Below are 22,845 nucleotides of genomic sequence, written 5' to 3'. Positions count from 1 at the left end.
GCTGTTGTCCTAATGTCTTGTGATACAGCCCTGAGGTGCCCTCAGATTTCCAAGTGTGTAGAAACGGGATGTTCAGGAGTCAGGATACCTGGATTTTGTTCCGACCTCTTTGACCACATTGTCAGGGACTAACAATACTTCTGCCTTGTCTTCCTCACTGAATTGCAGAAGGATGGATGGAGTCTGTGAAAGTGATTTGCAAAGGGTAAAACATTAGCATGGCCGTGGTGGTGGTAGTTGTTGTTATTTTATTTTCTCTATCCTTTCCCCCAGGGGCTACATTTGAAAAAGTATAGGAAAACTTCATTTGATATGGTGTTCTGAATGGGTGTGAACAAGTTCACAAAAGCCAATTTAAGGGGACCAATTAAACCCAGTCACTTAAAAATCTGCAGTTCTATCCAATCGGTTTCATCTCCAACTGTTCAAAGCCCTGTGGGTGAATCTCTTAATAGAAGTTAAGATTAAGGTCTTCCCTGTGGATATCTGGATTCATGTTCTTTAAAGTTGATATTAGGGAAGTGATGAATACAAATGAATATGTTTGAAATAATTTCTTTCTTTGGCATTTAGAGTGTGGAAAGAGAACTATTTATTATGACTGAAAATCACAACTAAATCCCCATAATTTCTTGTTTAAAAAAATACACCAAAGATAAGATATGCAAATGACCATATTGATGATTATGCTACTTAAATGTAGAGAACCCTTTTGAAGATGACCACTATACCTTTTAGATTTCCCTTAATAGTGTCATGCTGACTTTCAGAAGTCTTATAATGTAGGAAGGATATCTCTAGAGTTGAACACTATTTGATAACACAGATTACAGGCACATTCATTCTAATTCTTCTTTTGTAATGTATTATCCCACAGTTGAAACTATGAACATACTTCTTCAAAAGCTATATTTTTGCAATACAAAGTGCTACAGGGGCTGGTGCCTTTAAATAGCAACTAAAAAGGGAATTGAATGTGAATAACTCATTAAAGGGAGAGCTTGGAGATTAAATGAACTACCGCGTGGCCCAGAGTCCCTGTGTATTTCTAGTCTGTACCTGGAGGTTTCTTTATCAAGCAAAACAGTATGTAATGACAAGTCTCTAGAACCTTCCATCATAAGCCACCTTAATTGCAATTTGGAAGACACCTTTCCTGCCGTGACCCCCCAGGAGAGGGAATTTCCAGCTGAAGGATATGATTGAGCTAAAGTCCCTTGTTCATTTCCTGATAAAAGTACCTCGCGCAGTTTTGGAGAAGTTCACATTATTCAAAGTATAACCACAACCTCTCAGCAAGTAATACAGCTCGAGAAATATTTGTCCTTGGTGTTTATTTCGCTTTCCTTCTTCTAGCTGGGTGTACGACCAAGTCAGGGAGGAGAAGCACCACGAGAAGTGACTTCAGACTCAGGAAGCATTGTGGTGTCTGGCCTGACTCCGGGCGTGGAATACATCTACACTATCCAAGTCCTGAAAGACGGGAAAGAGAGAGACGCACCAATTGTCAACAGAGTAGTGACCCGTAAGGAGAGCTATTTTTCTTTTAGTTTTAAAAAGTGTTCCTCCTTTTGAACAAAGCGACTATCAATTTCGCTTTTTACTTACAAGAATAGCACAGGGGAAACAGCTCATCCCGACATCGATTATTAGCTATTTCTGAATTTGGAGTAGCAGGTTCAACTCATATCATATATTTTGTGACATCACGGATATTCTTTTTATGCCAAGAATATATTTTTTAAACTTTTTTAATTTAAAAAATGTGGGGTACTATTCAGAATTAGATATACAAGTAGTCATCGTACAGGTAAAGCTTGGTCCTCCCTTGGGCCCCCACTTTGCCTGGTTTGAGATCAGGTACCCTTATTGATGTTATGCCCTCCCACCCACCTACCCTGGTAGTATCCCACTACTGCCAATCCCTTTCTTATGGTATTATGGTAAATGTTCAGGGTCCGCTTATGAGTGAGACCATGGGGTACTCTCTTCCTTGTTTCTGCAATAGATCACTAAGTGTGATGGGCTCTGAATCCATCCAAGTTGCTGTGCCAAGAATATTTATGAACTGGCAGGATGGAAATAATTGTGATCGTAGTGCAAAATTTGAATGATCAGAATGATCCTTCAGAGAATTGTCCATCGTATTCTCATGTGTAACGTCTATGTTTTTCCTGAGGAAGGGAGGAAGGAAGAAGGGAAGAAAGGCAGGGAGAGAGGGAGGGAGGGAGGGGAGGAGAAGGGAGGGAGGAAGAAAAACCAGAATTCCACAGGCCAAGAGTTTTGTGTTAGCTTTAACTTTTAATTTCAAATCTTCTTTCTGCCTAGCGTTGTCTCCACCAACAAACTTGCACCTGGAGACAAACCCTGACACTGGAGTGCTTACAGTTTCCTGGGAGAGAAGTACTACCCCAGGTGAGGAGACACAGTACTTTCCCAAGACAGAGATTTGAGAAACCTTTCAGAGGAAGATAGGGTTCAAAGGACGAGTGCCCACTCTCCATAAAAAAGTACAGGAATAAATGGTGTACCTCATGGAGCGACTCGCAGGGTGCTTTAATGCACATTGACTTAAGTCACAGGAAAGAGAACAGTCATGCACTAGTCTGTGGGAAAAAGGCAAACCCCTATACAGTTGAAGGGAATCACGAGGACTGAGGAAAAAGCATTTCAGAAGGTGTCTTTGGCTCAGTGCATTAAAAATTGCCAAAGGACTGAAGTCATACTGCATAATTCCCCTTTTGTGAGTTGCTATAGATCCTAAGTTTGTCATTCCCTGAAGTTTTATAAATATTTTGTCATGAATTGCTCCACCAAAACCTCAGGGGGATAAAAGGCAGAAATACCTTCATTTTACAGAATGAGGAAATTGAGACTCAGAAAAAAATTGACCAACCCAATGTCACATATACTAATTATTACAAAGCTAGAATTGTAGCTTAAGTTTTTAGATGCCTTCTCATACCCAACATCACATATTTGGAATTTAATTATTTTGTTTTTGTTTTTAACTTATGTTCCGTACATATTGAGAAATTTGGTTAAGGATTTTCATGACTGCTTTTAAAGCTTTAAATGAAGGTCTTGTCTAAACCCCTTGTTTGCACATATTGAAAATTACTGATAAAATGCTAAAATGTATAAAAGGTAACTGTGACAATATTCACGACCTACTATGGCAATGACAGAAAATTTTAAATATGTATGACCTTTGCCGAAACCTCATGAAAGTCTCTTTAAATGGGAAATGTCAATTAAAATGTTTTTGTTATAGAAGATTTAATACTTATTATTGAGAAAGTAAGAAATTAGACAAAAACAGAAGTTTTAACTAATGTTGATTGCATTTTTACCTGCTAGACTTCCTAACTTAAGGGATATATTGAGTTTGTTATTTAACTATTTCTAATTTTATTGCTAAAACTATTGCAAAATTTTGTTTAAAAAGTTCTTCTTTTGCTTGGGCACACAGCTAAGGCAATTATCTCCAAATTTGATCAGCAATCACAGCATAAAACTAGCTCAACGTATTCTTTTGAATTTCCTTCTGAAGTCAAGAGATTTTGGTGACATTTTCATTATCTGTGAAAAGATAATTTAAACCAAAGCTACATGATTTCCAGCTGAGTTCCTCTGAATTTGAAACCCTAAGTTGGCAAACTTCATGCTTTTTAGTAGCAGGGTCATTAATATTAATACCTTGTCTCTATTTATTTCTCATCCAGTTAGGGTTTCTTGTATATACCACTTTAGTGTTCACCCTGTTTCTGATGACAAAATGCACCATTGTTTCCTTATCTCTAGAAAGTTTAACTTGAATATACTTTCTCGTTTTACTTTCAGTCTGGCCTTGCAGGTCTGCAGTCATCAGTGTTTTTATTTGAATGTTTCTCTCTTCCCCATCAACTCTGTTACTGCCCAATTGCTATGATTCCTGAAGTCTTCAGCAATTAATACCCTTTCTAGAATAAGTCTCACTTATGTTTTTCACTTTTTTCTTATATCTTGACTCTCTTCCTGTAAATCCCACAGGATCAGACCTTGTCAATTAGGAGAGCTTTTTAGGGAGAATGTGTTTGAGGTTGATAGGGATCCCATACCAGCCAGGAAGAATGGAATTTTGGAATCTAGTTAAGTACACACTGTTCACAAATGCTCTGTGTGGTAACTTCCTTCTTTCTGTTTTCTCCAGACATTACTGGTTATAGAATCACCACGACCCCTACAAACGGCCAGCAGGGATATTCTTTGGAAGAAGTGGTCCATGCCGATCAGAGTTCCTGCACTTTTGATAACCTGAGTCCTGGCCTGGAGTACAATGTCAGTGTTTACACTGTCAAAGATGACAAGGAAAGTGTCCCTATCTCTGATACCATCATCCCAGGTAATAGAAAAATAAGCTGCTATTCTCAGAGTGGCACTTTCAATAAGAGTGGGGATTGGTGTGTTAATCCCCAGACGGTTGAGGGTGCCAAATATATTTGGGATTTAATTCCGACTTCCCAGCTGCACTCTCCAAAACCATGAAGTGAAAACAACTGTTTGGACAATTGCTTGCTGTTAACACCGCTTTACTGTCTGTGCTTCACTGGGATACTGTTTGTTGCCACAGGTTTGTAATAGAGTGGCAGTCGTGGCATGAACTCTGTACTGTCTGCTCACATGGAAATATTACTAAAACGCTGTCATGTGTCTGTATTCAGTGCTGACAGGCTCAAAGTAATATGGTAAATGCATCCCATCGGGACGTTTGTGCCTGACTTTACAGTCCATGTCCATTTTCAACAGCTGTCTATAAAATAGTTGTTGCCTCCCTATGTGAGCACTGAAATAGCGTTTGGTTGGCACCAATTCTTCATCTTGCCGTTTCAAATCCTTCTTTTTAAAAATTGGCTTTTTTTAAAAAAAGAAGTAAAGGCCACACCTTCAGGGTGTTCTTTTTTGTGGATTGAAAGGCAACACTGCAAAGGCCTATCTGGGGATAGGCCTGTTGTTTGTCCAAATTGGATTATAATAGATTAAAAGCATTAGATGGATTTTGCTCCCCTTTGTGCTATCTGGTAGAATGCTTTTAGTAATGCTAATTAAATAACTTTGGTTATGAGTTAAATAAAATGTTGGCAATGGCTTTGAAATCAGGCCTGTCTGTTCTTGGTCTGGATGTGCTTTTAAATAGCACATTTCACACCATACATTCATAATGCGTTAGTGTTATGGCCATGACATTGTCATGTATTCTGTATGAGAAAAAAAAAATTCTTCAGCTAGTGTTTTTTTAACCTTCTTCATGCAAGTTTATTTCCCTACTAAAACAGTTTTGGATTAAAAAAAAAAATTGCTGATACTCACTGCGGATATTATGTCTAGATTCTGAGAATAGTTTTGACATCCTAAGCAGGCCTGTGATTTTAGGAACCTGAAGATTTCAAACTGCACTGTTTAGAGACTTTTCTAAAACTGCAAGAAAATTCCTAAAAAGAGTATTATAATCTGATTGATTCTCTCAGGGAAGCAGACTGTTCATGATGCTTAGAAAGTCTTTTCAGAGAATTTGAAGCAGATCGCATATTACCATCATTGCTTTAACATTTCATCAATTTTACTACTGGTAACCTGATATACACCGCTTTATTTTTTCCTCTTTTTGCCTCTATTTTTCTTCTGCCCCTCTCTTTGCTTTGTAACTCAATAGAGGTGCCCCAACTCACTGACCTAAGCTTTGTTGATATAACCGATTCAAGCATCGGCCTGAGGTGGACCCCGCTAAACTCTTCCACCATTATTGGGTACCGCATCACAGTAGTTGCGGCAGGAGAAGGTATCCCTATTTTTGAAGATTTTGTGGACTCCTCAGTAGGATACTACACAGTCACAGGGCTGGAGCCGGGCATTGACTATGATATCAGCGTTATCACTCTCATTAATGGCGGAGAGAGTGCCCCTACTACACTGACACAACAAACGGGTGAATTTTGAAAACTTCTGTGTTTGAGACATGGATGGTGTTGCATGCTGCCACCGGTTACTCTGGTTAAATATGGATGTTTCAAGGGAGAAGTCAGCAATTGGCCAAAGATGAAGGCGGGGTGGGTTGTGAGGGTAAGGGATCGAAGGCATATGCTAATCTGATTGGATGAAAACATATGCAAGTCATCTTAAGTGGACTTTTACTTAAGCTGCAAATATATATATCGAGTTAAAGAAATATAGCTATCTGATCTCTTAAATATAAAATAGCAAGAGTTAATGAAATGTGCAGACCTAGAGTTTTTAAAAAATATCTCACTTGAAAACCAAATTATGTAATGAGCACCACTTAATTATAAGAAATACACTCCAAATTGTACCATCATGCTCCTCTTTCTACCCTTTGATAAACTCTACCGTGGTCCGTCTTTGTACCTGACTAAACACCCATCAAAGTTCAGGGTAGAGCAGATGGGGGTTATTTTGAGGTAGGAGAAAAGTAAACTTGGAAGCATTCTAGGTTTTACTGCTATCACAAGGGAAAGAAACAAACACCTCTTTAACCACAGTCTGGAGACACGCATGCAACATTTAAAGGTTCTCTGCCCTGCATGGGAAGAAACATTCTGAGAACCAATTTGCATGAACCCTTTTCACTTGTAAGTAGAATTCACTGAATGGAATTGTAGCTATGCCAGTAGCTGTAGACATCTCACATGGGGGGAGATTTAGGAACCTCTTGTCTTCTTGTCTGTGTGCATGAGTTGCTTTGGAAAGTACTGCTATGTTTCTCTTTGCTGTGTGGCAACTTAAGCCTCTTCAGCCTGGGATAAAGTAATCTTCAATGGTATTAATAATGCACTTAAAACCAATGTATTTGAAAGTAGATTAAAATTATTTTTTGAAACATATCGATGATGGCAGAAAGGTTAAAGAGGCCTAACAGTACTGTGTGTAGCATTTTATTTTAAACGGTAGTACACTATGATTTAGACTAGATTTAGATTACACCATTTGCATGACTATGACTCTGTTTCCTTTATGCATGAAATATTGGTTTTCCCTTTCCAGCTATTTTGTTAGCTTTAATTTTAAAATCACATTAACTGAGCCTGCATTCTTGTTTGAAACCAGCGGTCCCTCCTCCCACTGACCTGCGATTCACCAACGTCGGTCCAGACACCATGCGTATCACCTGGGCCCCACCTCCGTCCATTGATCTGACCAACCTTCTGGTGCGCTATTCACCTGTGAAAAACGAGGAAGACGTGGCAGAGTTGTCGATTTCTCCTTCTGACAACGCAGTGGTCTTAACAAGTAAGCCGTCGGGTGTATCTGTTCCATAAATACTAACCTAGGGCATAACCAATGGATTCTGGCTGCTCAAGTAAGAGCAAGAAAGCTGCAAACAGAGGTCCCACCTACACTCTCCATGTAATGCACAGCTACACAAATTTTGAAAGATGTAATGTTTGTTGCTATCTTAACATGTCTTTGAAATCTACAAGCTTTAAAAAAATTATAGTGGAAAAACACCAGCCGGAAAGTTCTGAGACTTCAAATAAGCACATGAAAATAAGAGAATATCAAAAGAAACTACGTGACTAAATCAAAATCTTTAGAGAGAGGAAAAAAACGAGGATTGAAAATAGTGTCACCGTATCTGCTTTATTATCATTTTTTTTTAAGTGTCAGCAGGTGATCTGTTTAGCATTTGAAAACTTAGAAACCGTGACTGATTGCTGGGGATAGATCAGAATGTTGTTTTGAAGAAGGAGTCAGAAGTTTAATTGTACTTCAAGAAGAATCTGTTAGTAGGATTCCTCAGAAGGCTGAGGACTTAGAAAACAACTGACATGAAATAAACAAAAACAATTTATGGAAATTGTCTCTTTCTAGTTCCTACCATTTTGAAATAGACATCTTTTATTAAACAAAATAAGAACAGGCTGCAAGATGGTGCTGTGTTTTACATAAACATTGCTTCTTATTATTTTTGTTAAACTGTAATAGTACAATATATAACAACAGCAAAAGAGTCGACATAAGGGAAAAATAGCTTACATTTAGGTACATTACCAAATGATGGGCTGAAAACATCCTCTACCTTTCAAACATAATTTAGATAATGAAACACAAGGAAAAGCAGCTCAGCATGACGGTGATCTTTTTCTCATTTCATGGCTGACGGCAAACACATCTTTATATCTGCATATCCACATCCACAGGGCTATTGCTTCTGCTGTAGATCGCTCTGGAACCAGTGGTTACAGCGTCACTCAGGATCCAAGCCCCTGCTTCACCATGTCTGTCCCACCTTAACCATAGTCCTACCACATGATAATCATGTGTTCTAAGTCCTTATTATGATTCTAATGCTACAGATGTCCTCAGGTGACCAGCTCCCTCCTAATGAAATCATTATCATCTTTTAAAAATCAAGCAATGAGTTCCCCAGTGGGCAAGTAACTTGCCCCTGGCTATGTAGGAAGGAAGAGTCCAAGGTCCTCTCTGGTGCTTTTCCAAATCTTGCAGGAGTCTCTGCAGAAAGACTGAAGGGCAGATGGTGTGCCAAGGAACGAGGGTCTAGTGAGTAGGAGTTCAAAGGTCAGACACCTCACTCTGTGCATTTTCAGCACAGTCATTATGAGCCACATAATGACTTTCAGCCAATGATGGACCACATACACAGCTGTAATCCCATCAGGTTATAGTACCATATTTTTACTGTACCTTTTTCATGTTTAGATATACAAATATATACCATTGTGTTACAATTGCTTACAGGATTCAGCACAGTAACATGCAATATATATGTTTTTTAGCTTAGGAGCAACACGCTATATCTACCTGTAGCCTAGGTGTGTAGTAGGCACTACCATCTAGGTTAGGTGTGTGTAAGTACGCTCTAAGATGTTCACACAGTAATGAAATCGCCTAGCAACACACTTCTCAGAATGTATCCCCATTTGTCAACCAACGCATGACTGTATCAAAACGAGAGAAGACACTCTGGGGTGTATATGTAATTTTGTTTTATTTCTTACCTTAATACAGCAGAATTAGGAATTGCTTTCTCTTTAGAGTGTGGCTCTTTTCCAGTAAAGGTTAATTGCTCAGACCACAGGTCCCGGCCTGGGTCCATCCCTATGTGATCTTGGGCAAGTAAATTAAAGAAGATAAAATCTCACTCCTCAGTTTTCTCATTTAAAAAATGGAGATATTTGTAGTAAACCAGATGTTTGCAGGTAGTAGAGATATTCACTATCCTCAGTGCGGTGACGGTTTCATAAGTTGTACATATGTAAAAACCTGTCAGACTGTACACTTTAAATATATGTGGTATATTGTATGGCAACAAAGCTGCTTTTTGTTGCACGGCTGGAGTGCAGTGGCACGGTCACGGCCTCCGCAGCCTCAACCTGCTGGCCTCCGGCGATCCTTCCGCCTCAGCCTTCCAAGTAGCTGGAACTACAGACGCGCGCCACCACACCCAGCTAGTTTTTATGATTTTTATGGTAGAGATGAGGTCTCTCCAAGTTGCCTAGGCTGGTCTTGAACCCCCAGGATCAGGCAATCCTTTTGCTTCAGCCTCCACAAGTGCTGGGATTACAGGCTGAGCCATTGCGCCTGGCTACAAAGCTGCCTTTGAAAGTGGCAAACTACCCGATAAGGTTGTGGTGAGACATAAATGGTGACCCATAGTGCCACAGCAATTACCATGTGCCCTTGACAGACATACTACCAGGTATTATTGTGCTGTAGCAACTTCATCGGACTCAAATTCCAGCTGAGTAACACTCACAGGTGGAAGGAAAGGCAAGGCTTGGAGAGGTTACAGGGGACCTAATTACAGACCATCACCAGGTGGCGACATTCACTTAGGTGTAAGTAGGCTATAGACCTGGACGCTTGGATAGTTGATCTGTTGAAATAGTCCCAGGAAGGCTTTGGTTTTTCATACTTTCAAACACACGTTTAAACTGACTCCCACTTGCCTCTTCAGATCTCCTGCCTGGCACAGAATATTTGGTCAGTGTCTCCAGTGTCTATGAACAACACGAGAGCATACCTCTTCGAGGAAAACAGAAAACTGGTGAGTTGTGTTGACAATTTGCTTATCAAGTAGCTCTCACCTACCAGTTTTATATAACAACATGAAATGCTACTTCTAAAATACATCGCTGTCTTTTGTGGTAGTCGTATGTGTACCTTACCTTGTCATTACAGTATCTTTTTTATCTTTATCCCCGGTCTTATAAATGAAAAGACATCTTCCTCAACAATTACCTAGACTTTTAGTCACTAAGGAATTAATCCAGAAGTTTTGGGGTCTAACCCCTTAAAAAAATCTCCCAAGAGAAATATCTCCGTTATTTTGAGATGATGGATATTCATTTTCATTTGGTGATTCTGTCTAAAGGCTGATCCAACATAGTCATTGTCATCTAAGTATTTTCCTTCCTTTACTAAGCCAGCAAGTTTATGTCTTTTTTCTACTTAATGAAATACTCATTTGCTACAAGAAGGAAGTTGAATTGAATGTCATATAGTGTCTTTCTTAAACATGAGTGTGTCTTTTAGTTTTTTCCTTTAAAAAAGTATAATTTAGTATCATTATCTTATTTGTAGTCCACTCGCATCCAAAAAGAGTTATGATATCTCAATTTGGTTTAAGTATACTATAAAATGGAATTAATGAATGTTATAAATGGAGCAGAAATTTGCTGGAAGTCAGAGAGGTTAAGTGATTTCAATTTGAGGTAAACTCTGAATCCCTGTTAATTTTTCAAAAATGCACTCAATTCTCAATTCATGAGGGATTATCTGCATTGTAATTTGTCCAGGATAATGTCTTTAGTTTTAGAAAGTTATGTGTTTGGCATCATTCTCACGCTGTTGACATATCAATTCCTTCTTGAGCATAGAAAGCGTCTTTGAGAGCCAGACACTCGACTTGAGAGCGGGCAGATCTTTTATCTTTGAGAGATACACTTACAAGATAGAAACATAGAATACTTGAACACTGAAGCATCTGAAAATTTCAATTCCCAAAATATCTTAGACACCTATCTTCAAATGCGGTGCAGAAACCTACTGTAATAACATGTAAACATCACTTAGATTACTTAGCAAAAGAAAAAAAATGAATGCATGGCTCTTTTGAACTGAGTCAGTTTATGATTTTGAAATTCACACATGACTTCGAATCAGTGCATCAGAATCTGAGGTTTACGGCAAATTGTAGTGTTGACGAAAAAAGAAAGAAATGTTGGACGTATGTTATTTTCTCCTACACTTTCAACACTTCCTAATCTGTTGGTATCTCCCCCCGCCCCCACGTCCTCCTCTTCATGGGAAAAACAGGTCTTGATTCCCCAACTGGCATTGACTATTCTGATATCACTGCCAACTCTTTCATCGTCTACTGGGTTGCTCCTCGAGCCCCTATCACTGGCTACAAGATCCGCCATTATCCTGAGCACGGTAGTGGGAGACCTCGGGAAGACCGGGTGCCCCCCACTAGGAACTCCATCACCCTCGCCAACCTCAATCCAGGCACAGAGTATGTGGTTAGCATCGTTGCTGTTAACGGCAGAGAGGAAAGTCAACCCTTGGTTGGCCAACAATCAACAGGTAACTTGCTTTCTGGGATGCAAAGAAACTTAGACCAGTTGTTATATTCTGTAAAATAGTTTTATGATGTCCGTTATCAACGCTTTAAAAAATGCATCATGGCTATGAAACATGGAGGGGGGCGTAGTGAAAAGATGTGTGGGGAAAGTCTCCCTCCCCAAGAAATTTCTCACCTGATTTAGGTATTTATGAATCTTTAAAAATTCCAGTTTTATTCAAAACGCAGAAAATTTGACGCTGTTTCAAAGTACCCTTAAAAATATAATTTTAGTGAATAGTGTCATTGTTCTTAGGAGATAGGTGCTGAAGTACTTAGAGGAAGGAACAATGTCATCATTGTATTTATATCTTAGTCTCAAGTGGTCGAAAGAGAGAGAGAAATGTAACCAATGTAACAGATACCTAAGGGAAGGGTATATGGGTGTTCTTTGTACTTTTTTTGTAATTTTTCTGTAGTTTTGAAAGTTTTCAAAATAAAAAATCCAAGGGAAAAAAATCCTTCAATAAATTTGAAATAATCATTTTATCACAATTTGAATGGGCTCCTTAATGCAATAATTCATAATTTTAAATTCTGCTAATTTTGCCTAATATGTGGATCACTGCATGAAGGAATCATAAAGAGAACTATCTGGGATATGAGCAAAGAGTAAATCTGGGTACTGTTTGAAGACTTTCCTATTTTTTTTCTAGTTTCTGATGTTCCGAGGGACCTGGAAGTTATTGCTGCAACTCCCACTAGCCTGTTGATCAGCTGGGAGGCTCCAGCCGTGACAGTGAGATATTACAGGATCACCTATGGAGAAACAGGTGCATAGTAAAATGTTGTTTCACACTTTGATCAAATCAGCTTCTGTCGTGGGTAACCTGGAAGCCCAACAGTCAACATGTAATTAAAGAAACTTTGGCAAGTTCATTCAGTGAAGCTTTGTCTTTTCCAAGAATACATAGAAGACAGGGATGACATAACTGGTTGCAAAATCAAGATAAGAAATTGCTTATATAGTACAACCAGAGAGGAAACAGCAGAGCTGAGGGGAAAAAAGGATTGTAAATTCACAAATATTAATATATAGGCAGAGACGAAATCAGTGATTTTTATTTTTTCTTCTTTTTACTTTTCTGTATTTTCCAAATTTTATTTAACTGAAATATATTCCATTAAATTATTATTTTTTTTGAGTTGGAGTCTCACTCTGATGCCCAGGCTGGCGTGCAATGTTGTGATCCCAGCTCACTGCAGCCTCAATCTCCTGAGTGTAGACAATCCTCTTTCCTCAGCCTTCCAAGTAGCTGGGATTGCGGGCATGTGAAGCCATGCCCAGTTAACTTTTGTGTTTTTTTGTAGAGATGAGGTCTCGCTATGTTGCCCAGGCTGGTCTCAAACTCCTGGGCTCAAGCAATCCTCTCACCTCAGTCTTCCAAAATGCTGAAATTACAGGCATGAGCCTCCATGCCTGGCATATTCCATTAAAATTTTTAAAAAGGATACAATACATGCACTCCTGAGTGGAGGGCTTATTTTCTTATCCCTTTGAATGTTAATCTACAACTCAATAACATTTTAAAGCTGGAATGTTAAAATAGCATTAACTGCAATTTTCTCTCAATTTTTATATACTTACCAAAGTTTACTACATGCATAAATATACCTTTCTGTTCGGCCTCTATTAATAGCAGTCTTGTAAAAGGAATAAGCAATAAGATATGATTTACATGCTGCTTTCAATTGTATTAATTCAGTTCATCAATAATACCCAGGTAACTCTAAGCCGCTCATACTCTGAACTAACCTCTTTTCATATAGGAGGAAATAGCCCTGTCCAGGAGTTCACTGTGCCCGGCAGCAAGTCCACAGCTACCATCAGCAACCTTAAGCCTGGAGTAGATTATACCATCACTGTGTATGCTGTCACTGGGCGGGGAGACAGCCCTGCAAGCAGCAAGCCAATTTCCATTGATTACCGAACAGGTACAAATTCCTCCTGTGGAGTGACATAGACGTATTTATTCAGGTAGTTTTTGCCATGTTTTCCCAAGGTATTTTCCTCACTGTAAAATTGATTTTCCTTTTTCATGACACAACAGCCTGCCACTAACACCTGCGGCTAACAGAGTTTTGAGTCAGATAAAGAAGGAAGCACCCCAAGGGCAGGGATTTTTGTCAGTTTTGTTAATTGATATATTCCACTGCCTTCGAAAGAAATAGGCATAGAGGGTGTTCAAGAAATGTTCATTGAAAAATGAATGGACGAGTTGATAAAGTAAGAAGATGGACACCTACTTGGAGTGTAGCTTCTTTGTGAATGAAACAGCCGTCTTGAAAATAGGTGATGTTACTGAGATATATGCTCCATCCCCCCCAAAGCTAGCTCTGTAATCCTGCAAAAAGAAACACCTGGAGAAATTGACTGTAATAAGAGATCATTCAAATACATACCAGACCTAGAGACAAGGACTTGTGCAGTTTTGCTTCCAAGGACTGGAGTTTCACTGGTTTCTTCTTGCTTTTATTTATAGAAATTGACAAACCATCCCAGATGCAAGTGACTGACGTTCAGGACAACAGCATTAGTGTCAGGTGGCTGCCTTCAAGTTCCCCTGTTACGGGTTACAGAGTGACTACCACACCCAAAAATGGCCCAGGACCAACAAAAACTAAAACTGCGGGTCCAGGTAAGAATAATCAGCATCTCACATACTGTAGGATAAACAAAATAGGACCACGTGATACCACATGATATATAATTTTTGAATGAATAGCCACCTCGGTGTGGGTGTTCTATATTTTGTGTTATATGTCATCATTTTCCCCATTCATGAGTTCAGGGCTCAAGATTGTTACTAGTTCGCGTCATAGTGGAGGTGTTAGGACAAGTGCATTTCTGCTTTTACATACATAGTTCTGTGTAAGTGGCATGGGCGTCTTAAATGATTACACTCACTCTTGTGGTTTTGTTTATCATGCATACTAAGAAACAGGAAATGGCCTGACTCTTTCTGATGCTTTTAGCTCTGTTGTTTTGTTTTTATATAAAATACACGTGAAGCTAGGATCTTAAATCATTCCCTTAAAGTTGAGTTAATTTTCAGTTGTTTCAAGAGAAGTATCGACAGTCATTGGGGACATCATAATAAGTTTGAGAGCTTATCCTTGAGTGTGACTTCAGTTCAACATGGTCATTTGTATTAGCAATGAACAGGTTTGTCCAAGAGGAAATTGACATCTGACTTCTCCATATTTTCATGACAATTCTGCAAATAAACACAAGCCACCATGTGTTGACTACCAAACTCTAGAAGTCCCTTGGATGACCTTCTAGTGGATGGCATATGTGATGCATTTTTTCTTCGCTCCCTTTGCAGATCAAACAGAAATGACCATCGAAGGCTTGCAGCCCACAGTGGAGTATGTGGTTAGTGTGTATGCTCAGAATCGCAATGGAGAGAGTCAGCCTCTGGTTCAGACTGCAGTAACCAGTATGTAACCACTGCTTGGTTTCCATTTTCAAAGCTCAATTTTGTTCTTGAGTATCTGAATGCCCTTCACGTATCTCTTGCTATTATACATTGGGAAACCCAACTTGTTGGTTTGTAGCAACTTGGTTAGTTTGTCTTGAGCCGAGCCCTTTACAAACATTTTTTCCTTTTCAGTGCTAAACAATGAACTTATAGGGAAAGAGGCTGTGAGACTACCATGGTTAGTCGCTGTGCTTTGAATTTCTTTTGCTCAGCAAAATCTTATTTGCTTGTAGCAAATCCACAAAATATTTTGCTAGGACCTTCTTTTCTACAACTGGATGGTAAAGTTGATTGAAGTGTGCCCCATACAGTCATTATTTTGGAGCATTTGAAGGACTGCGGCTGCACCAGCTTGTAATATAAATACTTCTAGAGAGGGGGAAAGAAGAATTTAAGAACCGTTATAACAATTTGAATTTAACACTGAAAATCAACTTTACACATCCAAGGTATGGAAAATCCAGATCTATGAGACTAACATCACATTGCAAAACAAATCTTGGCCAGAGTATTTTTAAATTAATATTAATACATCCTCATTGTGGGGGTATTTTGCAGGATCTCTGGCTCACATATACCTATGGTTTAATAAGTGCTGCAACGTGAAATATTTTCTCAAACCTGAAAATGTAAGGAAGTGTTAAAAGCAATTTGGCATTTAATAGCGGGTTGATCGGGCTTTAATTCATCAAAGGAAATGAGTTCTGCGAAACTGCTTTGCATGTTGATAAAGATGCTTATTTCACAACTTGCTCTCCCCATAACCTCTTACCGTTAATTTGCCTAACAGACATTGATCGCCCTAAAGGACTGGCATTCACAGAGGTGGATGTCGATTCCATCAAAATTGCTTGGGAAAGCCCACAGGGGCAAGTTTCCAGGTACAGGGTGACCTACTCAAGCCCTGAGGATGGAATCCATGAGCTTTTCCCTGCACCTGATGGTGAAGAAGACACCGCAGAGCTGCAAGGCCTCAGGCCGGGTTCTGAGTACACGGTCAGTGTGGTTGCCTTGCACGATGATATGGAGAGCCAGCCACTGATTGGAGTCCAGTCCACAGGTATATCGTTCACTGCACCACTCAGGTGCTCCTGGGAGCAGTGGCTTTATGCCCTGCTGAATGAATGATATTTTGTTCCCGTGTAAGAGGGGAAAAGAAGCAACTCTCTGTAGAGAGGGATGGCAGTAGACAATAAAATGTAGGTGTAACCTTTAGGGAAACAAGTCTGATCCACAGAAATTCTGGAGTAGCTTGACTTATCAGCAAAACCATAAAGCAAGACATTTGAAGATGATTCTAAAATTGTGGATTATATCCTAAGCTTTGACTCCCCGTGGTTACCTTCACTATGTATAAAGGAAAGAAGTTTGGCAACATAGAGCTTACTCTAGAAAAGGAACCCAAACTGGGCCATTTGATAGCAGCATGATTCTGAGAATACATGGGTAAGACCTTTCTTCTCTGGTCAGATATCATGTGCTGGTATATAATTTGCTTAAGTGATTGTGAATCCGACACATAGCAGACAATCAATAGGGCAAATGCTTTCTACAACACTTCATCCTCTTGTGCTTTACTTCTGAAGCAGAGTAGAATGCTAAAGATGTGTCCTAGTGACAGTATAAACCCTAGAGGTGACAATCTGTATTATTGCTCTTTGCTTCCCTTTTCTGCTTCTGTTGTGAGCCAATTTTCTTCTCATGCCGCATTACAGACAGTACTTCAAATTTAGCAGCCATATCTGCCAAAGGGTTCAAATAAAGAGACAATAAAAATGTAATTCTATCATTTTTGGATGGAATACTCTGTGAAATGATTTTCCATACAAAGATAACTTATATAGAAAAAGGGCTAGTGCTCATCTTTCCATATAAATGGAAAATCCATCCTACTGTCCAATAAGCCAATTCAACTTTTTTTGTTTTATTAAGGGAAAACAAAAAACAACTTCCAAAACCAAAGGTCCCTTGGAGTCCTGACATGTATCCAAGTGTTTCCAGCGATTCTGAGAGTTGGTGGATTTAAAACACATTTTTATTAGCTCAACACGTTCTTTCTTTGCATCCCTTCTTGTACTTTCTTGTACTGGATCTTTGCTTGACCAGGAGACCCACCTAACCTAACAAGAACAACCCAATCTACTTCTTGGAATTCACTTTCTTTCCCCCCTTTCTCATTTCTCATAAGTTAACCTCTAACCCATGACCATCTCAACAGCTATTCCTGCACCTACTGACCTGAGGTTCACTCAAGTCACACCAACAAGCCTGAGCGCCCTGTGGACAGCACCCAATGTTCAGCTCACTGGATATCGAGTGAGGGTGACTCCCAAGGAGAAGACTGGACCAATGAAAGAAATCAACCTTTCCCCCGACAGCTCATCCGTGGTTGTGTCAGGACTCATGGTAAGAAGTAACCGTCTTTCATTAAAATAAGTGAGATCATCTCTTACACAGTTTTTAAGGTGGTGAAAATATAATGTCATAATAAGTTTAATTGTGGTCTTTTTCTCTGCCATCAAATAATTTTATTGTAATTTTATGTCAATAGAATTCCTCTATGCTGACCTAAGCTTTTCCAGATGACTGTTGGGACAGAATTTTATAAATAGTTTTGAATTTTGTGCAGCACTTTTAGAAGTATTTCTGCTTATGTTAAAAGGTTGTGGAGGGCAAATTTATATATCCAAAGGCTGAATACATAAATCTACCTTAGTTATGCATTTTCTGAGCTCTGTTACCTCGGCAAGGAATATTTTACAGTTGGTACTAGTCCACCTTGACCCTATCCTCATTAAAATATTTCAAAATCCTTCTAGTCATGCATGTAGAAAACCAGCTAGGAACCTTGGGGACTGATGTACATCTTAATGTAAGGCCAATTTCAGGGGAAACTACAGAAAGACGGTTCAAAGACAGAATAGAACATTCACTTTGCCTCTTTATGATCAGAAAAAAGTTATGATTTGCAGCTGTCAGATCATAATGGAGAGAAATAGGCTAATGTCCATTTTCTTTTTCTCTTTTTTTTTTCTTAGTTTAGTTAACGTATTTAAGCCATGGCTTACTTGACCTTAGCTCCTAAGAGAATTTTAAAATTCATTTAGGCTGGGCACAGTGGCACACACCTATAGCCCCAGGGCTTTGGGAGACTGAGGCAGGAGAATCACTTAATGACGGGAGTTTGAGACCAGTCTAAGCAACATAACATGACTCCACCTCTATAAAAATTTTTTAAAAAAAATAACTAGGCATGGTGGTACATGCCTGTATTGCTAGCCACTTGGGAGACTGAGATGTGAGGATCCCAGGAGCCCAAGAGTTTAAGACTGTAGTATAGCCTGGGTGACAGAATGAAACCCTGTCTCTATTTTAAAAAAACAACAACATAAATCTATTTAATTTAAATATGTTATTGATCATCTGTACTATAGGGATGAAATTAGAAATTTACTTTGTTGTGGGTTTTTCTAGTTTTATTTTTTTCTTTTATAATCATCACATTTACCTAATGCTACAGTGAAATGCCCTGGGTTTCAAATGATGACATGGCTAAAGCTTACAATGCACTTATTTCAAGGTGGCCACCAAATACGAAGTGAGTGTTTATGCTCTTAAGGATACTTTGACAAGCAGACCAGCTCAGGGAGTCGTCACCACTCTGGAGAGTAAGTCATCAAATGTTTTAGTTTCAATGAAACTTACATAGAAATAAAAATTAAGGAATGGTAAATGATTTTTGTAGACTACTAAGTTAACAGTGGAATGATTCCCAGTTTGGAAATTGATTTGATCACCTATCATTCTGACATACTGTCACCTGTTATGCCCCTCCACCAAGTGGTCTTCTGACACATAACATGGAATCACTTCATAATGTTCTAACTTTGGTATTATGGACTAGGACTGACATCTAGTTTATGCCCTACTTGTTAGAATTTTTTTCGTAGAGTTAAGTTTGGGGAGGACACACTGGCTTCTGGTATATCTTGACAGTATGATGAGCATTAGACCAAATCAGGCTAGATTTCTGCTATATCAATAACTTGCTATATGCTCTTTCCAAAGCCTGGCAAATTGTCAAAGTTTCATTGAAGCCCTATAAAAATGATAAAATACTTGCAATAATACTAGTCACAGACACACACACGTACATGAATTGCTAGCTGGCCATGCTCTTAAAACTCCTATGACATATTATTTTCATTATGCTAAATATAATACATTATAATAAATTAATAATTTTAACACTTATTGAGGTCTTTGTAGCTACCATAAAGCCAGCCCTGAGAGCCACTAGTAGTATCTGTAAAGCTTTTCTGTTCTTCGAAAGAAAAGGCATGAGAGGTGAATATTTTCATATTTTCTAATTACCGCTGATCTTTTTCTCTGAATGCCAAAGAAGATAATGTATACATTACTAGTTATGTATTTTCTACCATGGATGTATTTGGTGCTTAATCAGGAAACATTGTAAAATACCAAAACACTACATGTACAAGCCAAGCAGGCACCAATCTCTAGCTGCGATTCTGTGCAGATGTCAGCCCACCAAGAAGGGCCCGTGTGACCGATGCGACTGAAACCACCATCACCATTAGCTGGCGAACCAAGACCGAGACGATCACTGGCTTCCAAGTTGATGCTGTCCCTGCTGGTGGCCAGCCTCCAATCCAGAGAATCATCAAGCCAGACATCAGAAGCTACACCATTACAGGTCAGGAAACTCACCGCACTAACCACATTTGTTGACCAATATCCTTGACTTCTACTGATGAAACTTATTTTCAATGATTTATGACAAGCCCGTTTTAGAAAGCTATTTTCATACCATGATCAGAAACAATTTTGTTCTTTGAATGCCTGCCGATTTTATGTCATGCTGGTCAGACAAATGGCATGAGTTTCATTCGTCAAATTTGGTCTTTTCATCATTGTACCCTTTTTCATTTAAAGAAAAAATTGTAACATTATAAGGCTGAAAAACTAAAGAAGTAAAATGCTGATATGTAGTTCTTAGCAATAACATTGCTAGATAAAAAAAAAAATTGATTGATTGATTGATGGATTTTTTTGAGTCAGAATCTCACTGTCGCCCAGGCGAGAGTGCAGTAGCACTCTCACAGCCACCGCAGCCTCGACCTGCTGGGCTCAGGCAATCCTTCTGCCTCAGCCTTCCAAGTAGCTGGAATTATAGGTGCATGCCACCATGCCTGGCTAATTTTTTGATTTATCGTAGAGATGAGGTCTCACCAAGTTGTCCAGGCTGGTCTCGAACCCCTGGACTCAAGCAATCCTCTCGCCTCGACCTCCCAAAATGCTGGGATTACAGGCTTGAGCCACCACACCTGGCCCTTAATTGATTTATAAAAGCTAACAATACTACTTAATAAAGATCAAAGTTGTAATTGAAGAATGTTCAATATCTGGGCCAATGTAGGTCTTTTTTGAGCTTTACAGTTCTGATTCCAAGGCCCAACCAGTGACCATCTGATTACTCTCCTTCAATAAGTAGCTGCTTCTTTTCTCCAAGAGGGCTGCTTCCGGGTATATTCCCAAGACAAGGGTACCTCATATCTTTAAAATAAAAAAATAAAAAAGAGGGCTGCTTATAACATAATATTTTTACATTGCAAAATTTACTTTAGCCAATGTCCTTATCTTCACAGTGATTTGTTTCTCTTTTAAAGTTAACATCCATACCATACTCTGTTGTCCAAAAGTGAATCACTTTTGTGGTTTATATAAAAATGGAATGGTAGAGAAACCCAGAAAATGGCAGGTGGACTTGAAAGTGCCCCTAGTAAAGCAAGTAAAGATATTCTCTTCTCACATCCCAGGGTTACAACCGGGTACTGACTACAAAATTTACCTGTACACCCTGAATGACAATGCCCGGAGCTCCCCTGTGATCATCGATGCTTCCACGGGTAACTATACTTTCTGCTGAGGGGATACCACTGATTTATATGTAATCAGACTCATGAGTTTAAGAAGCAAATGTAAGGCTGACATTTTTGTATTATAGGGTCTAGTGAATCCTTGTTGATAGTTTACAAAATTCTCCGATTCTTTCAAGTTTGTTTAGAAGGACTGGGGAAAAATTGTGGGAATAATTTTTTTGGTTATTTCCTTTTTTTAGAGACTTAATTTTTATTTTCTTTTAGCCATTGATGCACCATCCAACCTGCGCTTCCTGGCCACCACACCCAACTCCTTGCTGGTATCATGGCAGCCACCCCGTGCCAGGATTACTGGCTACATCCTTAAGTATGAGAAGCCTGGATCCCCTCCCAGAGAAGTGGTCCCTCGGCCCCGGCCTGGTGTCACAGAGGCTACTATTACTGGTATTGCTGCTTTCATACTGTGATTTTCCTTCTTACTCCTTAGGATACACGAGTCTTTAGCAAACTTCAACTGTGTCTTTGATGCTATATAATGAGAACGAGAAGCCCTGTTTCTTGAGAACTTCAAAAGGCACTCTTTCTGTAGGAGCAGTCAAGCTCAATATATCTCCTTCTCTTTTTTTGGTTTTGTTTTTTGAATCAGAGGCTCACTCATCACCCAGACTGGAGTCTAGTGGCATGACACACTCATGGCCACCACAGCCTTGACCTGCTGGCCTCAGGTGACCCTTCCGCCTCTGCCTTCCATGTAGCTGGAACTACAGGCACACGCCACCATGCCCGGCTAATTTTTTGATTTATTGTAGAGACAAGGTCCTGCCAAGTTGCCCAGGCTGGTCTTGAATCCCTGGGCTCAGGCATTCCTCTCACTTCCACCTCCCAAAGTGCTGGGATTACAGGTATGAGCCACCACGCCCAGCCTCAATACATCTCAAAAGGCATGAGCTAACAAAAATACAATTTCAGTACTGTCCTTATGGCATGGTTAGATTTTTTTTTTTTTTTTTTTTTTTTTTGCTGTAAGTTTGTCAAGTACCTGTCAATTCAGTCCTGGACAAAGATAATTTTTAAAGAAAAGGAGCTAATTAGGATCTCATCATTATACTCGGCTCCCTGTAGATGTGGTGATCATGCAGAACTTGCCAGAGCACTCCCTGCCTTGTGCTTGGTACTTACTTTCACAGAATAGACCTTGAGGCAGAGTGATGCCAACCACCCATGCTGGAGAGAATGCCTGGAATGGGAAATAAAAGTTGTTCACCTCAGTGGGAAAGATTGTAAGCCTCTAAGATTATTTTTGCCCAAGAGATTAAGTACTTCAACTATATATATGGTATCATCTGGACTTAAAAATTTCTGTAGACCATGCAAATAGCAGAAGGAGACACCCTTTTTGATAATCTAGGGAGACAGGAAAATAGAGTTATTGAACTAGATACATCCTACAGAGTTCACACAAAGATGGGTCCCTCTCTCTGGCACAGCTCTTGCCTTTAGTTTCACTTTTCATCGATGTGTCGTTAAGACTCTCAGGTTATTAGCTATACATTTCATCTGCAGTGATCTCTTTCAAATGTATATTCTGCTGGTGGTACACTATGCTGACAGATTTTTTTAAATTCAAAGAGGCAAAAAAGACCATATGTTAAAAGAACACTCCGAAAAGTTAGCCTAAAAGTGCTCATCCAGGTGTCAGATTTGAAAGTAATATAATTAATTTGCCATGTGGCCTTCATAAGCAGAGTATTTGGGTGGTTACAGCAGTCAATTTTACCTTTCAAGAGGCCAACAGCCAACTGGCAATGAGATGCCA

The 22,845-nt window shown here is 39.3% G+C and overlaps 1 protein-coding gene across 12 annotated transcripts in view; it reads left to right on the top strand.

Annotated features, from left to right (window-relative positions):
- FN1 (fibronectin 1) overlaps positions 1 to 22,845 on the top strand; it is a 73,373-nt gene that overhangs the window by 36,902 nt on the left and 13,626 nt on the right. For 5 of the 12 annotated variants that reach the window (XM_008054334.2, XM_021710217.1, XM_021710152.1 and 2 more), the window contains exons 22-36: positions 1,357 to 1,525; positions 2,329 to 2,415; positions 4,193 to 4,384; positions 7,102 to 7,284; positions 9,974 to 10,063; positions 11,335 to 11,604; positions 12,298 to 12,414; positions 13,412 to 13,576; positions 14,125 to 14,280; positions 14,971 to 15,084; positions 17,345 to 17,532; positions 18,707 to 18,794; positions 19,667 to 19,843; positions 20,967 to 21,056; positions 21,294 to 21,473. In XM_008054334.2, the coding sequence (XP_008052525.1) occupies positions 1,357 to 1,525; positions 2,329 to 2,415; positions 4,193 to 4,384; positions 7,102 to 7,284; positions 9,974 to 10,063; positions 11,335 to 11,604; positions 12,298 to 12,414; positions 13,412 to 13,576; positions 14,125 to 14,280; positions 14,971 to 15,084; positions 17,345 to 17,532; positions 18,707 to 18,794; positions 19,667 to 19,843; positions 20,967 to 21,056; positions 21,294 to 21,473 (2,266 nt within the window). Of the gene's footprint in view, positions 1 to 1,356; positions 1,526 to 2,328; positions 2,416 to 4,192; positions 4,385 to 5,692; positions 5,966 to 7,101; positions 7,285 to 9,973; positions 10,064 to 11,334; positions 11,605 to 12,297; positions 12,415 to 13,411; positions 13,577 to 14,124; positions 14,281 to 14,970; positions 15,085 to 15,916; positions 16,187 to 17,344; positions 17,533 to 18,706; positions 18,795 to 19,666; positions 19,844 to 20,966; positions 21,057 to 21,293; positions 21,474 to 22,845 lie in introns of all 12 variants that reach the window. The other 7 variants (XM_008054190.2, XM_008054243.1, XM_021710031.1 and 4 more) reach the window with 3 other exon arrangements.

This window comes from Carlito syrichta, unplaced genomic scaffold (genome assembly GCF_000164805.1).
Source record: "Carlito syrichta isolate Samal-C Ts95f unplaced genomic scaffold, Tarsius_syrichta-2.0.1 Scaffold10796, whole genome shotgun sequence".
In the NCBI taxonomy this organism is placed as follows: domain Eukaryota; kingdom Metazoa; phylum Chordata; class Mammalia; order Primates; family Tarsiidae; genus Carlito; species Carlito syrichta.
The sequence above is the reverse complement of the archived record's forward strand: the minus strand, read 5'-3'. Positions and strand labels throughout refer to the sequence as shown.